The sequence below is a fragment of the Chiloscyllium plagiosum genome, chromosome 43, assembly GCF_004010195.1.
Source record: "Chiloscyllium plagiosum isolate BGI_BamShark_2017 chromosome 43, ASM401019v2, whole genome shotgun sequence".
NCBI classification, from domain to species: Eukaryota; Metazoa; Chordata; class Chondrichthyes; order Orectolobiformes; family Hemiscylliidae; genus Chiloscyllium; species Chiloscyllium plagiosum.
The window spans coordinates 2,144,009-2,166,953 of NC_057752.1; the positions used below are offsets into that span (position 1 = coordinate 2,144,009).

The 22,945-nt window shown below is 40.2% G+C and overlaps 1 protein-coding gene across 1 annotated transcript in view; it reads left to right on the forward strand.

The window, feature by feature from the left end:
* LOC122543258 (sodium channel protein type 8 subunit alpha-like) overlaps positions 1 to 22,945 on the forward strand; it is a 199,539-nt gene that overhangs the window by 66,173 nt on the left and 110,421 nt on the right. Inside the window, exons 5-6 of the mRNA XM_043681730.1 lie at positions 1,951 to 2,042; positions 19,866 to 20,093. Of these exons, the coding sequence (XP_043537665.1) occupies positions 1,951 to 2,042; positions 19,866 to 20,093 (320 nt within the window). The remainder of the gene's footprint in view (positions 1 to 1,950; positions 2,043 to 19,865; positions 20,094 to 22,945) is intronic.

The following is a 22,945-nucleotide window of genomic DNA, read 5'->3' on the forward strand; positions in this document are numbered from 1 at the left end:
CTGCTCTCCCAGTCTTGGTAAAGAATCTGACAACAGCAAAAAACTTTTACCCATGATAATTTTGGCAACTGATTCTTGCAAGCAAAGCTTGCTTCCAGGCAGAAAGAGAACCACAATGTCATACTTCCTTTAACATCTACAAAATAATGCATTTTTATTGATGTATCACTTTTCTTTAATTTGTAATGACTGCATTTTCAGTGATTGGCATAATTGCACAAACTTTGGAAAACTGTCATCCAGGGCAGATCCCAATAAAAATGTAACTTGCCTAAACTTGAGATGTAGCAATGCAGGAAGCTAAAATAGACTTGATTACTATATGTGCAAGACCTGATTTAACTTGAAAGGAATAGGGTTTGACTGAGTTGAAATCTGGCTTGAATGTTGAAATCAAATTTTTGCTTTTAGGCCTTTGCTAGTTGACTCCTAAGTGCGAAATAGTGTGACCAAGGTTATAAACTGTATAAACTGTCATCCTCTTAGCTGGACTTAAAGCAGTTAATCGATGTGGTAAAGAGAAGCAGGCTGATATTGAGTTTTTTGTATAGAACAGTTGAGTTTATAAAGACAGGCTGAATGAATTTACTGCACTTCTGTGAGGAACTACGGTATGCAAATAAAGACAATGCGCTCAATTTCATATGCCTTATTGCGGGAAGCTTTAAATGTCGAATATAATAGGCATTTGATGGCTAAAGTGAAAAATTATTATAGCAATGGCTTGTGGAAGTTGATAATGGTTCCCAAGATAATTAGTAGTGGTTGCAGTGGCCACTGGAGTTTTCCAGGAGCTGATGTTGGAATCTGGGCTTTGATTAATCTAATGAGTGAATTGTAAGCAGAACAAATGTGTTTGTGGATCAGACTAAAATGTGGGAAGGCAAAGTGCCCTGTGCGAGAAAGACATTTACAGTGATACTGAGGGTAGAAATAAATATCATCGAATACAGTGAAATTCACTGATAATGCCTCTTTGTGTTTAAAAAGTCTAGTTCTGTAATGAGGAGAATACTATTAAAAATTAAAAATCAGAAGAAAGCAAGGCACATGATATTTGAAACAACCATTGACATCATTGTCATGTTGTGTGTCAGCAATTTGGACTGTCTGGATAAGTACATAGCCACTGTATAAGGCTTGAGACCACATTCAGTGTCTTGGTCTCTTTTACTGTATTGCCAGATATGATGTTCCTCTGTCTGCTATGTAAAGCATATGTCTGTTATTGCTGCAGGTAATTTCTTGCCTCGTGCAGTCAAAAATACACACGAAAATTGGAAATGATACAAAGATGAAGAACAAAGATGATACAAGGACTTACATTAAGTGTTCCTGAGCCTGGATTCATTCACAGTCTGAGGGAAAGAAGGAAGATATTAGTTAACTCCATAGAATCATGGATACTAGTAATCTTTACCTAAGTTCAGACAAGTGTTTGAGCTGAGAAACTCAGAAGCACCATTGATATGCGAGCTTGAGAATTAAGAAAAGCAAGAAAATTACTGCTGCTATTTGGGTCCAAAACATTAGTCATATGACAGACTGCAGGGATATTACTCAACAGGGATCTAGGAGTTCTGCTTAGTTGTGACACTCAAGGACAAACCTGAAGTCAGGATTCCCCTGCAGGGAAAGTAAAGGTTCCAAACTGTTTTCTTTGTGGAAAAAGGATTGAAATTCTCCTAAAATACATGACGGGATGAGAAAGCAGCTCACGTCCAAAGTGACTCAATTACAAGTTGTCATTTTTTAAAAAAATAGCTTATAAATAGGTCATCACTGGCCTGTGAACTCATGGAAATAATGAACAAAGCATGCACACAATGAAAGACGCAATTTTTAATTTTTGAAAAAATGGTTTGCTGAACATTGCTTTGGTGCAAAATGTAGCCATGGTCCTCAAAGGGTTAAAATATAACCATGAATAACTGTGATTTAATTCTGCAGGTATGTAACAGAATTTGTAAACCTAGGCAATGTTTCAGCTCTTCGCACTTTCAGAGTATTGAGAGCTTTGAAAACTATTTCTGTAATTCCAGGTAAGAAGTCTGTGATTGGTGTTAGGTGTTGAGTAGGCCCTGTGTACCTCTAGTTGTTTTGTGTCTTGTCATTGTGTTTGTGTGTGACCTCCCTCATTGCAGATATGTGACAGAGTTTGTGGACCTTGGCAATGTGTCAGCGTTGAGAACGTTCAGAGTTCTCCGAGCTTTGAAAACTATCTCAGTCATTCCAGGTGAGAGCCCATTTAAACACGAAGGCTGACTTTTCCCGTTTGCAGTGCAAAAATCTTTCAGCATATTGATAATGCATGAGAAACTCATCAGCTCACTTGCTTTTAATTCAGTCAGTTGGGAGATATTGTTTGATTTCACTGGAGATATGCATGAATGGCTCATTAGAAAAGATCTGAGCTTTTCCCAAAAACATAGGTGCTACATTTCACCTAATCACATTTCACTTAATCACATGAGGCTAAGATTGGGGAAAAAAACAACTAGGCCTCAAGCATCCTGATCACTATCCAATGGACTTGTACTGCATGGACAAGATTAGAATTTGGCTCCCTCCCTCTCTCCAACAACTTAGCTTCTTTTCATGCTGTTTGAGGTTTGCAGTATGGGTTTACATATGAAAAAAAAGTCAGTTGGGCATAGTGCCATTGGATACTTGGCACTCATGGGAAATGTGCCCAAGATTGATTCAGTGCCTTCAGGGAGAAAAGGGGAGGACATCAGAAAAAAAAACACAGCTGCTTGAAATAAAGATTCACTGCAATAAAGAACCAGCTATCTGAATGCAAGTGATTCCCATTTCCTTTCTTTGTGTGTTTGCCTGGGTCATGGACTCTGGTGAAGGGCTTGACGGTTGACTATTGTGCATCTCCCTTACAGCTACTTTCACTGGTGTGCTGGACCATTTGCTGAAAGTATGCTTGAAGGTAGAAACCTGCTGAGGCCGTTGTCATCTTTCAGTCAAACCGCCCTCCTGTTTCTTCACCCAGTGCTGCACCTTTGAATAGAGGGAAGAAAATTGCAGGACAGTGAAATTGCACTGTCATCAGAGGATGGGATTCTAACCCATATCTCAGTCTCTAGCACAAATAATTTGAGCTTAGGAGACTATAATAATTATGTTGTTCCCCACTTTTGACATAAATTAAAATACCTGGCATCTGTACATGATCAGAGGTGGCACCTGCACAGTTGATTTAAGAGTTGCAGTGCAATAAGCAGACTTATATCAGCACTGAAGATTAAAATGTTGCTGGTGAGGCCTAACCTTTCCTTGGAATTGTTCCACTGCGAGTGCCCTCTTGACAGCTCCTTCTCAAAGTTAACCTGATGATCACTAACTGAAAAATTCCTGTATTGCCAATAATAATGGATTCCCAAATTATTCTTGAAAACGTTTGCACATGACACAGTTGACATTCATATTTTCTTACAAAACTACATTCACCTGCATATGGCAGATAACGATTTACAATATTAATGCTTCTCTTTTTAAAAATGGTAAGATAGCTTGAATTTACTTTGACGTTTGCCTGCATTTTTGATTATAATTGACCCAAAAAAAGTTTTGATGAGAATTAGTATTTCACACTTTCATGTAACTATATTATTGATTCAGCCTTGGCGTTTAAGAAATGTGCATGGGATGTTAATCTAACCTGCTTGTGTTGTTTCTTATAAATTTGTATTTTTGCACCCTTATTTCAAGGATTCTTTGCACTTTGATCAACTCTACTCTACCTCTGCCACACTTGGGTTATATCTTTCTGCAATTTGCCAAAGGGAATAATGATCTAACCTTACAGAAAGTTATCTCAATTTGGTATTATTTTAAAACTGTGCTTTTATGAAAGAAGTATTCTCCTATATCTTTTGGTGGTTGCATTATTGACAAACCCTCTCTCAATCCTGGCTGTTAAGACTTTTGTGGAAGCAAAGTTTTTTTATAAACAAAAAATGGACAATTGAACCAGCAAACACAAACTCAATTCATGGAAGAATGGTTGGAATTCTCTTCAGGAGATGGTGAGCTTGGATGGAGGGAGGCAGCAGGATGGGCACTTAGTGAAGTGGGTGGTGACCATCCCCAAATAATGCCACCTTCCTATCTTCGCGAGAATTAGGGTTTTGGGCAGGAATGCTAACGGTCAGCCTTTATTAAAGGCATTTAGTGCCTGATCAAGGGACTGAATGCCGGGGAGGAGAGTCCAGAGAGGATGGCTGAGAGCCACCCTCTGTAGTGATTGTAACAAGGTCAGCCAGGTGCACAACGTAGAATGAGTTCCCTGATTGGGGCTGTTAATATGGTCCAATCAGGGAGCCCTGGCTGACAGATATAAACAGGAGGGTCAGAGGTTCTATTCACTCTGAGAGCTGGCTTTGAGCGGGTTGGATCAGCGTCAAGGACTCTCCACATGTACGTAAAGATTGGCTCGGTGAGAGGATACCGGCCTCTATGGAGTTAATTCAGTGGTGGCAAGATTGGGATTAATTATGTAACTGTGCAAAAACGCCTACTGGCTGAAGCCCAACTCGACTTCAACAGGCATTACGATGGCTTTATCATTGGAAAATATGGCAAGTGGAGCATATGAGTTGCAGGGTATTCCGACTGAGCTTGGGGAACACCATTTGAGTGAAGGCAATTGCAGAACCTTGCTCAGGACATTTCCTGAACAGAGGGACACTAAGTCAGCCCACAACAAAACCCCAAAACAAAACCAGGTCTCGGTCAAACGGTTAAAATGTTTTTCAGGATCCAGGCCAACAAACCATTGTATTCCAGTATGCGGACAAAAGAATCCCACGAGCCCCAAATTGGGTAAGAGAATCCATAAGCCAGTGTCCAGGAGAGTACATACCCTGGAAAGTCCACCAACATCTGATTTGGAACAGTTAAGTTGCTGAGCAACATGCAAATTAGATTGAATGAAAATAAATGTCTTGTTAAATGGTCACGGATAATGGGTCATCATTTACCAGCAGGAAACTTGAGTATTTCCTAAAGTCAAATGGTATTCTTCATATGAAGACAGCTCCAAACCATCCATCATCCAATGGTCTGGCAGAAAGAGCAATCCAAACTTTGAAGGCAGGCTTAAAGAAACAGCCTACAACTTCACTTGATAATAAACTGTCCTGTTTGATTATCAGAGCATCCCTCATGCATTGACAGAGATAACTCCAGCAGATTTGCTGGAGAAGACTCCACACCAGGTTAAAACTGATCTTCCCAGATATGGGGTGGGGGTCCTGGATTGGGGGGAGGGAGAGGGCGAGGAGGTGTGAAAAAGCATCAGGACTGGACACAAGACTCCGCTAAGCGAGAGAGACAGTTTACTTTAGGGGACAAAGTTTGGTGTAGGAACCATGGGAATAGCCCTGCATGGGTAAGAGGCATGATCACCACAAGGTCAGGTCCAGTGACTTATAAAGTTTTGGTAAGTGCGATGGTCCAGAACAAGCAGGTGGACCATATGAGTGCTGTAAACCCGCAAACAGTACGAGAGCAAAACATGCCCGGCTCCTCGACAGCCTTTCTGACTGTTCCAGAACCCATGGATTCTTACTCTTCCTCGGAATCTGAGATGGACACAGCAGATCTCACTGCCTCGACGCCTTTGCTGCTTGAAGAAGAGAATCAATTTCTTCTGGGATGCTTTGGACGCAAGAGGCAAGCTACTGTGCATTACACACCACCTGTACTCGAGACAGAGGTGGAGGAACCTAACCCGATACTAAAACGCAGCATCAGCACAGGAGCTTCTCTCTGTTCTCTGCAGTCAAAACCCACATTAAACCTGAAGAAAACCAGTTCATCTTTCCTTCAGCAATTATTGTAAGCTGTGATTCTACCTTGATAAGTGAACTAGTGACCTGATGTCTCTTGCAGACTAGTGGAAGGAGGAAGATGACTGAAAAGCAACATTTTGACCATAATTGTAAGAGTCATAATCTAAGCAACTCTTGATGGAGTTTGTGTTTCAATCTGCAGAGTGATTTTTTTTGTTTTATCTGACAAAATGATTTATGTAAAAGCAACTATGACGAAAGAGAGATTGTTTGTTTATAGATGGAGCGTCTGGAGAGGCCTACTCCTGGACAGCTCTGGAGGGAGTTAGTTTTTGTGTTTTATCCGAAGATTGAAAGCTGAATGTTAGATTATTTGAGGAGGAGTAGTTTTTTTATTGTTTAGCTGAGCATTTTATTTCCTTTTAACATTTATATGTTTACTTTTTTCTTTTTTTTTGAATGCTTAATATTAAATCTGTGGGTAAGGAGAGGTAGTTTACTTTTATATATAAGGTGCTGTTCAGTTTTTTTTATGCTTAATGTCACAGAGGGTATTCAAGGGACACTGAGTGTAATGACTAGTAGATTTAGAGAAGTGATTACACAGCAGGATCAGTCAGATCGATGATTGACTGTTGGGAAAGGGAAGAAGGTAGTTCAGACGTCTCCTGCAGCTATTCCTCTCTCAAACAGATATTCCATTTTAGGTACTGTTGAAGGGATAGTCTCTCAGAGGAAAATAGAAGTGGTAGTAGGATCTTGGGCAAGTTGTTGTCCACACTGGTAGGAATGACATTGTTTGGGGAAGTGTTCAGGCTTTGCAGAGTGAATATAAGAGGTTTAGTAGAAGGTTAAAAAAACAGATCATCAAAAGTGATAATCTTTGGTTTACTTATGGTGCCAAGTTCGATTTAAATTTAGATGTTATTGTCACATGTACTCAAGCTCAGAAGTACAGGAGTACAGTGAGAAGTACATAATATCGCCACACAGGGTGCCATCTTAGCTACCGAGGTGCAAAAAACGTAGGTACAAAGTAATAAGACAAACAGTTAAAAAGTTAAGCATTATTTCATAGAATGAGTAGAAAAATAAAGAAATAAGGTAATAGTTAAGATTAAAGTCTTTCTTAATTTAAACTAGGAAAATAAAGGAATAAGTTAAAAGTTCAACAGTCTTTGATGATGGAAGCTCTAATGAGGGAAGGAAAAAAAGGATGGGGAGATAAATCACTGGCTGAAGAGGTGGTGCAATTTGCAGAGATTCAATTCCTTGGGTCATTGAGATCTCTTCTGGGACACAAAAGATTTGTTCAAAAATGATGGGTTTCACCTGAATTGGAAAGGGACAAATATCCTAGTGAGGATGTTTGCTAGTTCTATTTTGGGAGCCTATAAACTTTTTTGGGAGGGCTTCCTAAGTAACAGTGAAAATAGAAAGACAGATGAGGATGGTTCTGAATCTGAAAAAAAACAAGTTAATTAGAAAAGACAGACAAGCGCAGGTCAGAGAATGAAGTAACTCTGAAGAATTAAACTGCAATTATTTCAGTGTAAGAACTCTTACAGGTGAGGCTGCTGAACTCAGCATGGATGGGAACATGGGACTGGGATGTCATAGCTATTGCAGAAATGTAGCTGAGGGAAGGACAGGACTGGCAACTCAATGTACTGGGTTTTAGATACTGTATGAAGGATAGAAAGAGAGGAGGGTAAGTGGTGTTTTTGATGAAGGAAAACAACTGTAATAGAGAAGATATTTCTGAGGAATCATTTAGCGAAAATACATGAGTTGCAATTAGAAATAAAAAAGGGATGATCACCTTGATGGGATTGTACTATAGTACCCCTCCCCCAACAGTCAGAGGGAAATTGAGAAGCAAATATATAGCGAGATCTCAAATATGTGTAAGAATAATAGGGTTGTAATAGTAGGGGATTTTAATTTTCCAAATATTGACTGGGACTGCCATAGTGTTAGAAGTTTGAATGGTGAAGAATTTGTTAAATATGTTCAAGATAGTTTTCTTTATCAATATATAAATGTTCCTACGAGAGAAGGAGCAAAACCTGACCTTCTCTTGGGGAAAAAAGGCAGGGCAAGTGACTGAAGTGTTTGTAGGGGAACACTTTGGGACTAGTGATCATAATTGTATTAGTTTTAAAGCAGTTTATGCCAAAGGATAGGCCTTGTATAAAAGTTAAAGTTCCTCATTGGAGTAAGACAAGTTTTAATGGTATGAGACAGGAACTTTCAAAAGTTGATTGGAGTAGATTGTTCACAGGTAAAGAGGTGACTGACAAGTGGGAGGCTTTCAAAAGTGAGATAACGTGAGTTCAGAGGCATTATGTTCCTGTTAGAGTGAAAGGTAAGGCTGGTAAGATCAAGGAAAAATGAATTAATAGAGATATTGAGGTTCTAGTCAAGAATAAAAATGAATCATAAATTAGATGTAGACACTTGGAACAAATAAATCTCTTGAAGAGTATAAAGACTGAAAGGGCATTCTTAAGAAGGTAATCAGGAGGGCAAAGAGGAGTTATGAGAGAGCCTTGATTAAAGATAATTCAGAAGATTCTACGAATATATTAAGAGCAAGAGAGCAACTAGAGAGAGAGTAGGACCCCTTAAAGATCAATGAGGTCATCTTTGTGTTGAACCTCAGGAGTTGGGAGAGATAGCATATGAATATTTTGTGTCAGTTGTTACTGTTGAGAAAGAGTTGGAGACTAGAGAACTTGGAAATAAATATTGATGTTTTGAAAACAGTTCACATAACAGAAGTGGAAATGCTGGAGGTCTTAGAAAACATAAAGGTAGATAAATCTCCACGACCTGATCAAGTGTTTCCCAGGATGTTGAGGGAAATTAGGTAGGAAATTACAAGGCCCCTAGCAGAAATATTTATATCATTTTTAAACACGGATGAAGCACTGGAGGACTAGAGTGTAGCTAATGTTGTGCCATTGTTTAAGAAAGGCTATAGGGAGAAGCCTGGAAACTAGAGGCCTGTGAGCCTGACATCGGTGGTGGGGAAGTTGTTAGAGTTGATTCTGAAAGAAGGGATTTACATTGAGGAAGGAGAGGCAAAGATTGATTAGGGATAGTCAGTATGGCTTTGTGTGAGGAAAATCATGTCTCACAAACTTGATTGAGTTTTTTAATGAAGTAACCAAAAAGATTGATGAGGGCAAAGTGGTGGACATTGTTTACATGGATAACCTGAAATAAAGTGACAGCGTGAAATATGATGAAGTCTTTTGAAGTTAAAACAAAGAACTTATAGAAAAGTCATAAGACGAGAAAGGCATTCAACCAGAACAGGGGAAGTGATAAAAAATGTTAGGAATATAATGCCAGTAAAAAGTTGGGGGTGGGGATGTGTGAATGATCTGTTCCACCTTCGGGTTACTTTACTATCAGTCTGATCGAGGTATCTCATAAAGGTATAGTTGCTGCTATATTGGTCTAGTTACAGAGTGGACTTCCCTCCAACATAATTACACAATGTTCAGCATCATTCACGACTTCTCAGATATTCAGATATTGAAGCAGTCAACATGCAAATTCATCAAGACCTGGACAATATCCAGGCTTGGGAATGAAAAGTGGCAAGTAACACTCATCTCACACAAATGTCAGGCAATGGCCATCATCAACTAAGAGAATATAACCATTGCTCCTTGATATTCAATGACATCGCCATCACTGACACCTTCACTATCAACATCCTGGGGTTATCATTGACCAGAGGCTCAACAGGACTAGCCTTATAAATGTACTAGTTACAACAGCAGGTCACAGGCTAAGAATTCAGCAGTGAGTAACACCCTCCTAACTCCCCAAAGCCTGTCCATCAACAACAAGGCACATGTCAGGAGTCTGATGGAATACTTCACACTTGTCTGGTTGGGTGCAGCTCCAATATTATTTGACACCATCCAGGACAAAACAGCCACTTAATTGTCACCACATTCACCACCGTCAATATTTACTTCCTCCACCACTGACACTCAGTAGCAGCAGCAGTGTGTACCAGCTACAAGATACACTATAGCAACATACCAAGGCTCCTTAGACTGCACCTTCCAAACCCATGGCCACTTCCATTTAGAAGGACAAGGGCAGCAGATATATGGGCACACCACCACCACCACCACCTGCAAATACCCTTCTAAGCCACTCACCATCCTGACTTGAATGTTGCTGGGTCCAAAACCTGGAAACCCATCTTCATGACACTGTAGGTGTCCCTAGACCTCACAGAGTGCAGTATTTCAAGAAGGTGGCTCACCACCACCTTCTCAAGGAAAATTTGAGATGAGCAATAAATGCTGGCCTTTTCAGCTATGCTCGCATCCAAAAACAAATGTTTAAATGTGATTGATTTCAAAAAGAACCATCACTCATCATTGCCACTGAAGATCGAAACAGGTAATGTTTACACACTTGTTAGTCTGTTTATTTATAAGCAATCTATCTCAAAATCTACTGAATGGATTTCAGTGAAATCTGGTGCACAAATTGGGTATGGGCCAAGGAAAAACAGATTTGTTCTTGATGAAAATGCAAATCCAGATCACAATCCTAATCCTGGAATTTTTTTTTAAAGGATCTGTTGACAATGGGCAATAAGATGAATTAACTTTGTTTTTAGAATATTGTTAGTTGTCTCAGCTGCAGTGGTGCAATTTGTCACACTTGTCAAAACATGAGCAGAGGTTTCAGAGCAGGTTGTTGGATGCGGATTAACTTGAAGCTTCTGCAGTGAGATTGAAGCTCTTACTGAAAGAAAATAGTTTCTCTGCTTTGATGTTATAAGGCATCAATCAGGTATGTAAAAGCCTCAAAGAAGAGTGGCATCGTTGTAATAATGTCAAGTTAATGTCGCATGGTGTGGATTGCTAACAGAGTGTGGCAGAGGTATATGCTCCTCTGAGTACTCTCTTCATTTTATTTGTTTTTTTTCCAAAAGCTTGTGTGATGATACACTTATAACTTGTACAAAAGAAGCTTTGAGGAACACCAGTAAGATAGGGAAAGTTGTGGCATGGAGTTTGAAGATTAGCGGTGAGGCAGTAGTCAGTTTTCAGCTGTTATGTCGTTTTGTTTCTATCCTGTTCAGAAATTTGCCTGATTCTGCCAGGCTGTGCTACCTCCAGTTTATCTGCCAAGTCAATCAATTGGGTTTTGAAAGTTCCCTTTCAAGTGTGCTAGGGACACTTGAAGTGTCCCTAGGAGTGCTAGCACCTGCAAGATGTCCTTTGCAGTTTCCAGTGCCATGCCTTAAATGCAGTACAGAACCTGATGTTTTCCTTTACCTGTCTTACTTTCTAATACCAGACCCAAATATTCATTGCTTCATCTGCTGAAGGCAGATGAACTGGTTTTCTTCAAGCTTAAAGTGAGTTTTGACTGCAGAGAACAGAGAGACAGCTCCTGAGCTAGTGTCGAGATCAAATCGCTTGTCTGAATCTTGTTTCCAGTCCCAAATTGTTCATAAGGGGAGGCACTGGCTGAGTGGTATTATTGTTTGACAGTTAATCCAGAGACCATGATAATGTTTTGGGGACCCAGGTTCAAATCCTGCCACGGTAGATGGTGGAATTTGAATTCAATTTTTAAAATTTGGAACTAAGAGTCTAATATCGATTGTCAGAAAAAACCTGTCTAGTTCACTGATGTACTTTATCGAAGGAAACTTCCTTATCTTGTCTGGCCTTCATGTGACTCCTGACCACACAGCAATGTGGTTGACTCTTAAACTGCCCTCTGAGTAATTATGGATGGGCAAAGAATGCTTGCCTAGCCAGCGATGCCCACATCCCTTGAATGAATAACTTTCTTTAAAATGACCTGAGAACCAATCACACGGTTGTTGGTGGGCTGGGCATGAGGGCTTTGTTATTGATAACTGGTCACTGCTCCATAGACCAATCAATGTCTTGTTGCCAACCACAGTTGCATCTAACCTGGCCCCTCAGGTCCAGTTTGTCTGCAACCTAAACTATGTTGACTTTTTTTGTGTTCAAGCAGCTATTTAAATGATGCCTGCCATGAGTGTCAGTTTACTACTTTTCAAAACATGCAGCAATCTTTTAAAAACCAGTTTTAAAACAATTCCTTCTCATTTCAATCCACAATTTCAAGAAGCACAAAAATGAAAGACACCACCTTTACAAATGCAAGAGTTGTTAGAGGACCCTCCTCGATTGCGAGAGCAATGGTCAAGCCTTGGATGAGCTTGGTACAGATTTCAGTTATGAGAAACATCTTTGAGCCTGATCAGAAGTTAGCATAGTGAGACCACAAGTGTCAAAAATTCAGTGCCAGTTAGTAGCACTTCAGGCTTGGCAAGGGTTCTTGTGGTGCAATGGTCTCCCTACTACTGAGCCAAGTGACCTGTGTTCCAGTCCCACCTTTTGCAACAGTGTGTTGTAACATCTCTGAACAGACTGATTAGGAAAATTTAAAAACAATGACTGCAGGTGCTGGAAACCAGAGTCTAGATTAGAGTGGCACTGGTAAAGCACAGCAGGTCAGACAGCAGCTGAGGAGCAGGAAAATCAACGTTTAGGGCATAAGCCCTTCATCAGGAAGGGCCAATGAATGGCTTATGCCTGAAACATTGATTCTTCTGCTCCTCGGATGCTGCCTGACCTGTGCTTTTCCAGCACCACACTTTTCGACTCGTAATCCAAAGCCCCAGGCTAAAGTGCTGGGGACGTGGATTCGAATCCCACCATGTCAGATTTGAATTGAATAACATTCTGGAATTTTAAAAAAAGGGTGAGTTGAATGGCGCCCATTTAACCACTGTTGATTATCGTTTAAAACCCATCTTGTTAATCAATATCCTTTCGGGAAGGAAATCTGCCCACCTTACTCTTCTGGCCTACATGTGACTCCACACCCACAGCAATGTGGTCTTAAGTGCCCTCTGGGCAATTAGGGATGGGCGACAAATGGTGCCCACATCCTATGTGCAATTTTTCAAATATATGCAGCCAGTTGAGATGGCTCTGTGGCATATGGCAAGGTAAATGCTGTTCAATAATAATGTATTCTTGATGTTTAGATTAGATTAGATTACAGTGTGGAAACAGGCCCTTCGGCCCAACAAGTCCACACCAACCCGCCGAAGCGCAACCCACCCATACCCCTACATTTACCCCTTACCTAACAATATGGGCAATTTAGCATGGCCAATTCACCTGACCTGCACATCTTTGGACTGTGGGAGGAAACCGGAGCAAACCCACGCAGACACGGGGAGAACGTGCAAACTCCACACAGTCAGTCACCTGAGGCGGGAATTGAACCCGGGTCTCAGGCGCTGTGAGGCAGCAGTGCTAACCACTGTGCCGCCCGTGCGTGCCACCGTGCCGCCCGTCAATATGTTATTTTTAAATATTGGGCAGAGGTTTGCTCAAGCTATCTGCAGAATGTAATTTGGGACCTTCTAGGTGTCTTTAACTTGTTTTCCACCCTCAAAGAGTAGCATCTCCAATGACAATTTACAAATTACCAAATCCAGATTTGCACTCTGACACGACTTCCTGATCTTTTGCCCAATCTAGACTCTAATATAAATTTGTCTGCAAATTGCAACCAGTATGTAAATTAAATGCAATGATTTAAAAAAGAACTTGGTTCAACATGAGGTAGTAGTTTTAAACCAGTACTTGCATAGACTGATGCAAAGCAAATAAGCCAGATTGGAAGTGCTCACTGTAGAAGTGAATATCGTCAGAACTCTCCTCTCCAGTGTCCAAATGTTTGTTACATTTTGATGCTTTATCGAGTTATCCATAACAACAATGCACTGTTTGGTAAAATACAAAAGATTTATGAGGCAGTCTTAAAGAGATTATTTCTGGTGCAACCTCAAAGTATTAGGAGGTGCCCTGCTTGAGAAACTTTGCACAATTTGTTAAAGTGTGAAGCATCGCACTGTTAGTAAATTATGCCATTACTTTGCACTAGTGTAAGCCAAATACAACCTCACGTCACTGTAGGAGATGCAGAGGTTGGAGTGGTGGGAAAAATTCTATGTTTGGAGCTAAGTTCCAGGAAGGTGGGATATCTACTCTTCCTACACATCTCTCTCTATCCTAGTCCTGACCTTCATTCCTGAGTCAAGCCTCATTGCACTTATGTGACTGGCTCATGTCAGGATTCCCACCATCAGACTGGAGCTTACCAGAGTGAGCAATTGAACATGAGTGGTGTTGCACTGGGTGCAACAGTGTAACACCAGAAGAGACAGTGAGGAACCTTTTAAGGTGCAGTATTGTCCTCCAAAGAAGGAAGTCTCCCAATGTAGGCTTTGTCAAAGACAGGAATCAGTTTGATGCCTGGAGTTAATAGTTCCTTCACAGCAATTCAGAAAAGACAATATAACTCCTGATTTGGGTCCTCACCAGATTGTGGAGGTGAAACCCCTTGAAGATAGCAATCCTGTCTTGTTTAGATTTGACATGGAACATAAGTGGTTTGTCAAATCTGATTTGAAAAAAAAATGCAGTAGGGACCTTGTCCCCTTGGGCACCTGATGAATTAATGGCTGGGAGCAGAGGTCTTTACTTGGTAGATTGTGCTTGTTGACATGAAGATTCAACAAAGAGCTGTGTGACAGTATTCAGGAGGGACTACTCTGTTAGAAGCTTTAACTCTTAGGTACCAAAGTCAGCTTATGGTGTAAATGCAGTTTGTGCCCTACATCTGTGGATCTTGGGCACAGATTGGTGTGAGCATCTGTTGCTGGTTCAATTGTTTCCATAGCAATGTAACATCAATGAGATGGTTAATTAAGGTTAAATGAATAAGTAATGTCAGAATACTTCATTAGTACTTCGCACAAATTGGCAAATCAACCTCCCCAAACCAGATTGCAAAGTAACGGCTCATTCATAACTGCTTCAATTGTTTTAATTCTCAATTTCTCTCTTGAGGAAGCTCAAGGGGGCAGAAGTTTCTACTTTCTTCGAGTGTTTTATGGTGTTTGCATCTCTTTGATTGCGACACAAGTGTTATTTCATTTAACCTATCCAAATTTTAAATATACAGGAGGCTTTGTGGCAGAGGAAGATGGATATTATGCTGCGCCACTGAACTGTTCCTTACAATTTGTTAACGTTTTGCTGTTGCTTCTGTTGCCAGTTTGTTAAGTTGTGATGGAGTTGATTGATATAAAGAAATGAAGTATTTTGAGAATTTCTGTTGAGTATTATCAAATTCTCAAAGACATGCCTTCAGTTAGGTATAGGCCACACACCCTCACCAAGAGAAGGCAATGGCTCAGTGCTGTTTTCACTAGACTATTAATCACTGGACACCCGGTAATGACCTGGGCTTGACAGATGGTGGAATTTGAATTCAATTGAAAATCTGAAATTAAGAGTCTCAAGATGACCGTGAAACCAGTATTGATTGTCATCTGGTTCGCTAATGTCTTTCAAAGGAGGAAATCAGATGTCATAGAGTCATACAGCATGGAAACAGACCCTTTGGTCCAACTCATCCATGCCAACCAAGTTTCCCAAACTAAAAAAGGCCCATTTGACAGTATTTGGCCCATATCCTGCTAAACCTTTCCTATTCATGTACCTGTCAAAATGTCTTTTAAATGTTGTAACTGTACTTGCCTCTACCACTTCCTCTGGCAGTTTCATCCACATATGAACCAGCCACTGTGTGAAAAAAGTTGCCCCTCAAGTTCCTTGTAAATCTTTCTCCTCTCACCTTAAATCTATGCCCTCTAGTTTTGAACTTCCCTACCCTGGGGAAAAGACCTTTGCTAGTCACCTTATCTATGCCCCTCATGATTTTATAAACCCCTATAAGGTCACACCTCAAACTTCTACATTGCAATGAAAAGAAATCCCAGCCTATTCAGCCCTTCCTTATAACTCAAACCTTCCAGTCCTGGTAACATACTTGTTAATTTTTTCTGCACCCTCTCCAATTTAATAATGTCCTTCCTATAACAGGGCGACCAGAACTCCAAAGGTGCCTCACCAACATCCGATACAACTGCAACATGAAGTTTCAACTTCTATACTTAATGGTCTGAGCAATAAAAAAAAAATCAAGCATGCCAAATTGCCTTCTTTATCACCATGATTACCTGTGATGCAATTTTTAATGAACTATATACCTGAAATCCTAGGTCTGTCTCTTTGACAGCACTTCCCAGGGCCCTACCATTAACTGTATAAGTTATTTGTCTTACCAAAATATAATACTTTCCGTTTATCAAAATTAAACTCCATTTGCAAGACCTCAGCCCATTGGCCCAATTGATCAAGATCCCTTTGTAATTGTAGATAACCTTCTTTACTGTCCATTATGCCACCAATTTTGGTGTCATTCACAAACTTATGAACCATGCCTCCTGTACTCTCACCCAAATCATATATACAAATGGCTAACAACAGTGGACACAACACCTGTTCCTGCAAAACACCGCTGGCCATCGGCCTCCAGTCTGAAAAACAACTCTCCACCACCACCCTCTGTCTCCTGCCATGAAGCTTTTTTAGTATTCAATTGGGAAGCTCTCCCTGAATCTCATGTGACCTAACTTTACTAATTAATCTACCATGTGGAACTTTGTCAAAGACTTTACTAAAGTCCATGTAAACAATGCCTACTGCTCTGCCTTCATCAATCTTTTTGGTCATGACCTCAAAAAACTCAATCAAGTTGGTGAGACCTCATTCCCCATGCACAAAATCATGTTGACTATCCCTATTCAATCCTTACCTTTCCAAATACATGTAAATCCTCAGAATCCCCTCCAACAACTTACCCAACACTGATGCAGTTCTGTAGTTCCCAGGCTTCTCCTTGCAGCCTTCTTTAAATAAAGGCACAACATTAGCCACCTTCCAGTCCTCCAGCACCTCACCCGTGGCTGTAGATCATGCAAATATCTCTGCCAGAGAACCCACCATTTCTTCCCTTGCTTCCCACACTGTCCTGGGATACACCTGATCAGGTCCCAGAGATTTATTTGCCTTTATGTTTTTTAAGACCTCCTCTTCTGTGATGTGGACTGTTTTCAAGACATCAATATTTATTTCCCCGAGTTCCCTCGACTCCATGCCTTTCTCCCCAGTAAATACTCACACAAAATATTTGTTTAGTGTCTCTTCCTTCTCATGTGGTTCCATACATAGATGAATTTGTTGATCTTTCAGGGGCCCTATTCTCTCCCTAGTTGCTTTTTTGCTTTTAATGTTCTTGTAGATTCTCTTTGGATTATTCTTAACCTTATCTGCCAAGGCTCTTTCATATCCCCTTTTTGACCTTCTGATTTCCTTCTTAAGAATGTCCCTCCTCCCCTTATACTCTTCAAGAGCTTCACTTGATCCCAGAGTTGTCTATATCTAACATATACCTCCTCCTTATTCCTTACCAGAGCCTCAATATCTCTATTGTTCCCTACTCCCACCAGGTCTGACCTACACATGAGTCCAGACCAACAGCAATGCACTTGACTCTTAACTGCCCTCTGGACAATTGGGGATGGGCAAGAAATTATGCCTATATCTTGTAAATGTTTTTAAAAAATGCGTAATTGTACCTGTTTAAAGTGACCTGGTCCTCCATTTGAGTGCAAAATCAATGATTGCACCACAGATAATCTTCACTTAAAGTGATTGAGCTCTGCCTTTCTGCTCTTAGAAAGGTAGTTATAGCTGTGATTCTGCAAAAGCTGTGTATCCTTGTCCCAAATAAACCTCTCAACAATTCTAGTGGAGCTATCAAATCTGTTTACTTGGCCTGAGCTAATAAGCATTCTGACAATATGAAATAACCAAGTATAATTTAATTTGATGCCTCCTAAACAGTGGAGATAAGTTCAGTCCTAGCAAAAACAGAGTCAATTTGCCTTAGTGTTCATTGCTGTTACGCTTTCCATACTTATTTTTTGGGGACCTCTTATCGAATTTAGCTCATTCCCCAGCAGGAGGCTCATACTGTAATTTGAACAAATAGTGCCACTGATGACATTAACAGGACATTTAATGAGCACTAGGCTTTAAGACTGCTTTTTCTTTTAATACTCAGAATGGAATGGACTGAGCAGTTTCTACCATGGGAGATTGCCACTGAGAGCATAAAGATGGAAGTAGTTGTAAAAGTCAAGGCAGGCATTAGCAGTGTCTGGTTAACTCATCCCAAAGCTATTGAGGCTTGTTGTGTCACACTCACGTTTGGCATTCTCTGGATTTAATGCATGCAGTTGAATGGAAATTTTAGAAAAATTACAAAACTATTAGCAATTCAAAATTAACTTAGTAGGTCAGGCTTGTGAGATTCTGAGCTGTCTGAGTTTGAAGCAACTATCTGGTGACCGTATTAATAGTCATGTAATAAATAAGGTTTTGTGGGCCAGTAAATAACTTCTCTAACCTTAACTCAGTTGCTAATTTCCGCTGCGTTATCTGATTTTAATTGGTATCAGTGCCCTTCAATTAAGGAAGAGAAAATTCACCATGCAGGGTTCTTACTGCCCAGTAGCTGCAAAGGGAAAATTATCTGTGGGGTGCCATCAGATGACGATAGAACTCAACTTTTCTGCGGTGTGTCTGTGGTCCAAGGATCTGCTGCCACTCACTGACAAAGGCTTATGTGAAGAATGTTTGCTTTGGTGAACTACTGGAGAACTGCCTTCATTACAGTGAAGGGACTTTTTGTTTTTGAATAGCGGTAAAGTTCAGGTTTTATGTTGTTACTGTGAGTGAATTTGGACCTGGGACAATAAGAAGAAAGCTTGTAGGAATAATGACTGCATTGGTATTGAGAAAGACAATAAAGTCAAAAACTTTGCAATGGATAAAGAGGATTTTGAGATGAGAGATGAGCACATATCAAACTGTTAACAACTGGCTACTCAAATCACAAAGTCAATAGTAGGAAGGAAGGCTATGTGGCCTATCAGGTTAATGCTGGACTAGTGTGCCAATACTGTAGTCAAAGTGATGATGACAAAAGCCCATGTTATGTTGCTCCAAGTATCTTGACCACATTGTGCTGGAACAATATAGATTCTGAAAGGTCAGTAAGTAGTTGAATTACAAACCCTGCTCACCATTTAGTGAGAAACATGAAGCTCACTCAACAATGTGGGTAAATTAAAGTTAGTCTGAGATTGCATAATTAATCATTTCAGTTCAGCTTTGTATTTTGAATTATTGCATCAACCATCTTGAAAATGCATTAACCTTTGGAGCATTATAACTTATTAGAATTGTTCATTTGAGTTTTCAGTTATCTGGTGTAGCAAATAGGTACTTTGGGACAACTGAACTGTAGTATGGGAAGGGTATTGTAGCTGTACAATAGAAGATCGAAGTGGACACAGTAGAATTTATTCTGTGTATGATAATGGGTGAGTGCTACCTAATAAGATATGCAAGTTCACATTTTCTCGATTAATTTTTATTTTGTTTCTCAGTGAGAACTTTTAGTGCAGAGGAATGGAATGTGTTATTATTTCAGTTACCTTATTTTAGTATCAAGCATTTCAGGCCAAGTGCATCATGATTTGATATAAAACAAAACTGTTTCTTCAACAGTCTACTTCACCCCACACTTCGAAACTAATACTCCACTAGTGTGGCATTTTACCCATGTCCCAACCAAACCATCCTATCTTTTCTTAGCAAATTACAGTGAAATCCAGGATAGACAGTATCCAAATCCCCTGCTCATAGGAGTGCCAATCCCAAGCTTGCTTAAAGAATCAGTCATATGTGCCCTGCTGCTAGCTATTAATGATGCTGCAATTGTGTCTGATAAGTCAAAACTAAAAATAACCAGTTGTTAGTGACCGTTAAAAATTGTCTCCACCACAAGCTTTTTCAACAGCCCTTTTAGTTTTGAGCTCAAGCATTGTTATTAAATCCATTGACATGGTTTGCATTCAACACTGCTTGCTTTCCTGCATGAACTTTTTCTGGAATGTGATTTCTGTTCTTTTTGTGAACATGTGAGATGAGTGTTCACCCAGAGTATAGGTATAACAGTGTATGTTTATTTCTACAGGCCTGAAGACCATTGTGGGTGCTCTAATCCAGTCTGTGAAGAAGCTGTCTGATGTAATGATTTTGACTGTATTCTGCCTGAGTGTCTTTGCCCTTATTGGACTCCAGTTGTTTATGGGCAATTTGAGGCAGAAGTGTGTCATTTGGCCACCCAATCCAGCATATCTAAATGCCACAGATGAAAATGGAACAAGGATTTTTGACTTTAATGACTACATTATGAATGACAGTAAGCATTGAATAATCCATATTTCTGGGTTATGTGTATTGCTTCTCCTGTTAGAAGGGAATTATTGGCAGTGTTTTGGCATGATCAGTTGGTATGTCAATGTGCAATACCTTTCATTGATTTGACCTTTGTGTCTTGATTTCTTCCATTGAGAATACTTGATATTATATGGCTCTATATGCTACCTTTTTAGAAACTGAGAAAGCCACTAGGCCCAACAAGACTGTCATAAGCTTCACTTGCCCATCTTTTCACCAAATTCTTCAACCCTGGAAACAAATCTGAATGTCTTTTGAGTGTTGTTGTTATTTTTGACCCTCTGCGAGGATGGCCCTTCTTACTAGCATATTGTACAGCTCTTGCTGTTTTGCTTGGCAAACTTTGTCCAAATTTCCTCCTTCCTTACTTGTATCACCAGGTGCTTGAATCCTACACAACAGTGAACAATTTAGTTGGATGGATGTGTCAATAAGAATACATTAAAGTGTTTATGTGAAATTCTTTTATCCGGGAAAAGCCACAAACATGGAGGACTTATCCAGATACGAGAGAGAGAACTAAGAATAAGTTGTTGAATTAGCAGGCAGGCAAGACACTTGTGACCATACCAAAGACTTTTGTCTTGAAATTAAAGAATCCTCTTATATAAGCAACAAACCTATCATTTTTGGTTCTAAATGAGGTTTCAGAATATTCATAAGTGGTTTATGGATAATTTGTGAGGAGTTCAGGATGAGTTTACATTTCGCCGATGACTGGGGAGTCCAGAACCAGGAGATCACAGTCTAAGGATACGTGGTAGACCATTCAGGACTGAGATAAAGAGAAATGTCTTCACCCAGAGAGTGGGGAGCCTGTGGAATTCTCTATTACAGGAAAGGGTAGAGGCCAAAACCTTGAATATTTTCAAGAAGGAGTTCAATATAGTACTTAGGGCTGAAGGGATCAAAGGGTATGGGGAGAAAGTGGGAACAGGGGACTAAGTTAGATGGTCAGCCAGGATCATATTGAACGGTGGAGCAGGCCTGAAGGGTCGATTGGTTGCCTCCTACTCATATTTTGTATGTCCAGAATGTAGAAGCATGGCTAACCCCTGGTCTGCAGGCTTTGTGTAGCTGCAAAGCTCCTTGTGTCTGAAATGAACCACTGACCATGGATCCAGGGTAAGCTAGTTGTCTCAAGGAATGAGACAGTTTTGTTAGGAACATGGATTGCCTTGTGTGCCCTGATTTGATCTACAAAATGACAATGCCTCAGTCCATTCATAATTGGAGCAATGAATGAAATAGTTTGATTGTGCCATGATTTAGTTTAATATCAGCAATACTACATGAAGCATAGTTTTACATTTTCATTATTGAGAGGCGAACATTTGCATGCTGGAAATACGGCAGAATGTGATCTGGCTAAGAAGAAACCAATTGATGTTGAAAGTCCCCAGCAAGATACCACTTATGAACGAGAAACACAGGTGATATTGTAAGTGAAAATAGGGAAACGGCAATCTTGCTAAGTTTATAACTTTGCATAAGGATTCTTAAGGGGCTTGACAGGGTAAATGCTGAGAATATATTTCCTCTCATGGGGAAGTTTAGGAACAGAGGACATAGCCTCAAAATAAAAGGGCACCAATTTAAGATTAAGATGAGGAGGAATTTCTTCTCTCAGAGGGTTCAGAGTCTTTGGAACTCCGTGCCACAGACAGCTGTAGTTCTGCTGGTGGGACAGAGTCCTTGTGAATACTAAAGGCTAAGATAGACTCTTGCTCAGTAGGGGAATTGAGGGTTATGGGGAAAGGGCAGAAAAATGGACACGTCAGATCAGCCATGATCCTATTGAATGCGGAGCAGGCTCGAGGGGCTGAACGGCCTACTCTTATCCTATTCCTTATGGTATTTGCAGAAGAGGAAGAGGATTAAAATACCAGAAATTACAGGAAAACGAAAAGTAAATTGACAGCAGGCACTTAATAGATTTAATATCAGTCAGCAAAATGGAAATAGCGAAAGTAATGACACCGAAGATTGGCAAATTTCCAGAATCTGATAGGTTTTGACCAAAGGTTAATAAAGCAAATAAGTAAGGAAATTGTAGTTGCCTTAGTCATAATCTTCCAAAAGACACTTGATTAAGGAATTGTTCCTTGACATGGGAAATCCTGATTGTTTCAGTAAGGGTAGGAAAGAGTACGCTGAAAGTTATAAACCTACTAGTTTGATGTGTAGTATCTGGAAGGTACTAGAAACTGCAGTTTGAAATGGTGATTGTGTATTTGGCCAAATATTAACGGATGGGAGAAAACAATTGTTCATGGGTGAATTTTTTGAGGAGGTCACAAATGTGATGGATTATCTATTCATATTACTTACATGAACTTTCAGAAAACTTCATACAAGGTTACACTCAAGACATTGTTTTTAAAGATCAATGTACATGGAATTGGAGGTAACCAATTGTCATCAGTTTGGAGTTCGGTTGGTGTTAGGAGACAGAAAGTAGAGATAATGGATACACGCTACAATTGCCAGCATGTGACCAGTGGTGTCCCTCAGGAAAATGTCCCTGGGCCTTAGGATTTTCTTTTGTTGTAGGCAATAACTATAAGCCTTTTCAGAGAACACCTCTGGGACACCCGGACCAACCAACCCAACCACCCTGTAGCCCAACACTTTAACTCCCCCTCCCACTCCACTAAGGACATGCAGGTCCTTGGACTCCTCCATCGCCAGACCATGGCAACATGACGGTTGGAGGAAGAGCCCCTCATCTTCTGCCTGGGAACCCTCCAACCACAAGGGATAAACTCAGATTTCTCCAGTTTCCTCATTTTCCCTCCCCCCACCTTGTCTCAG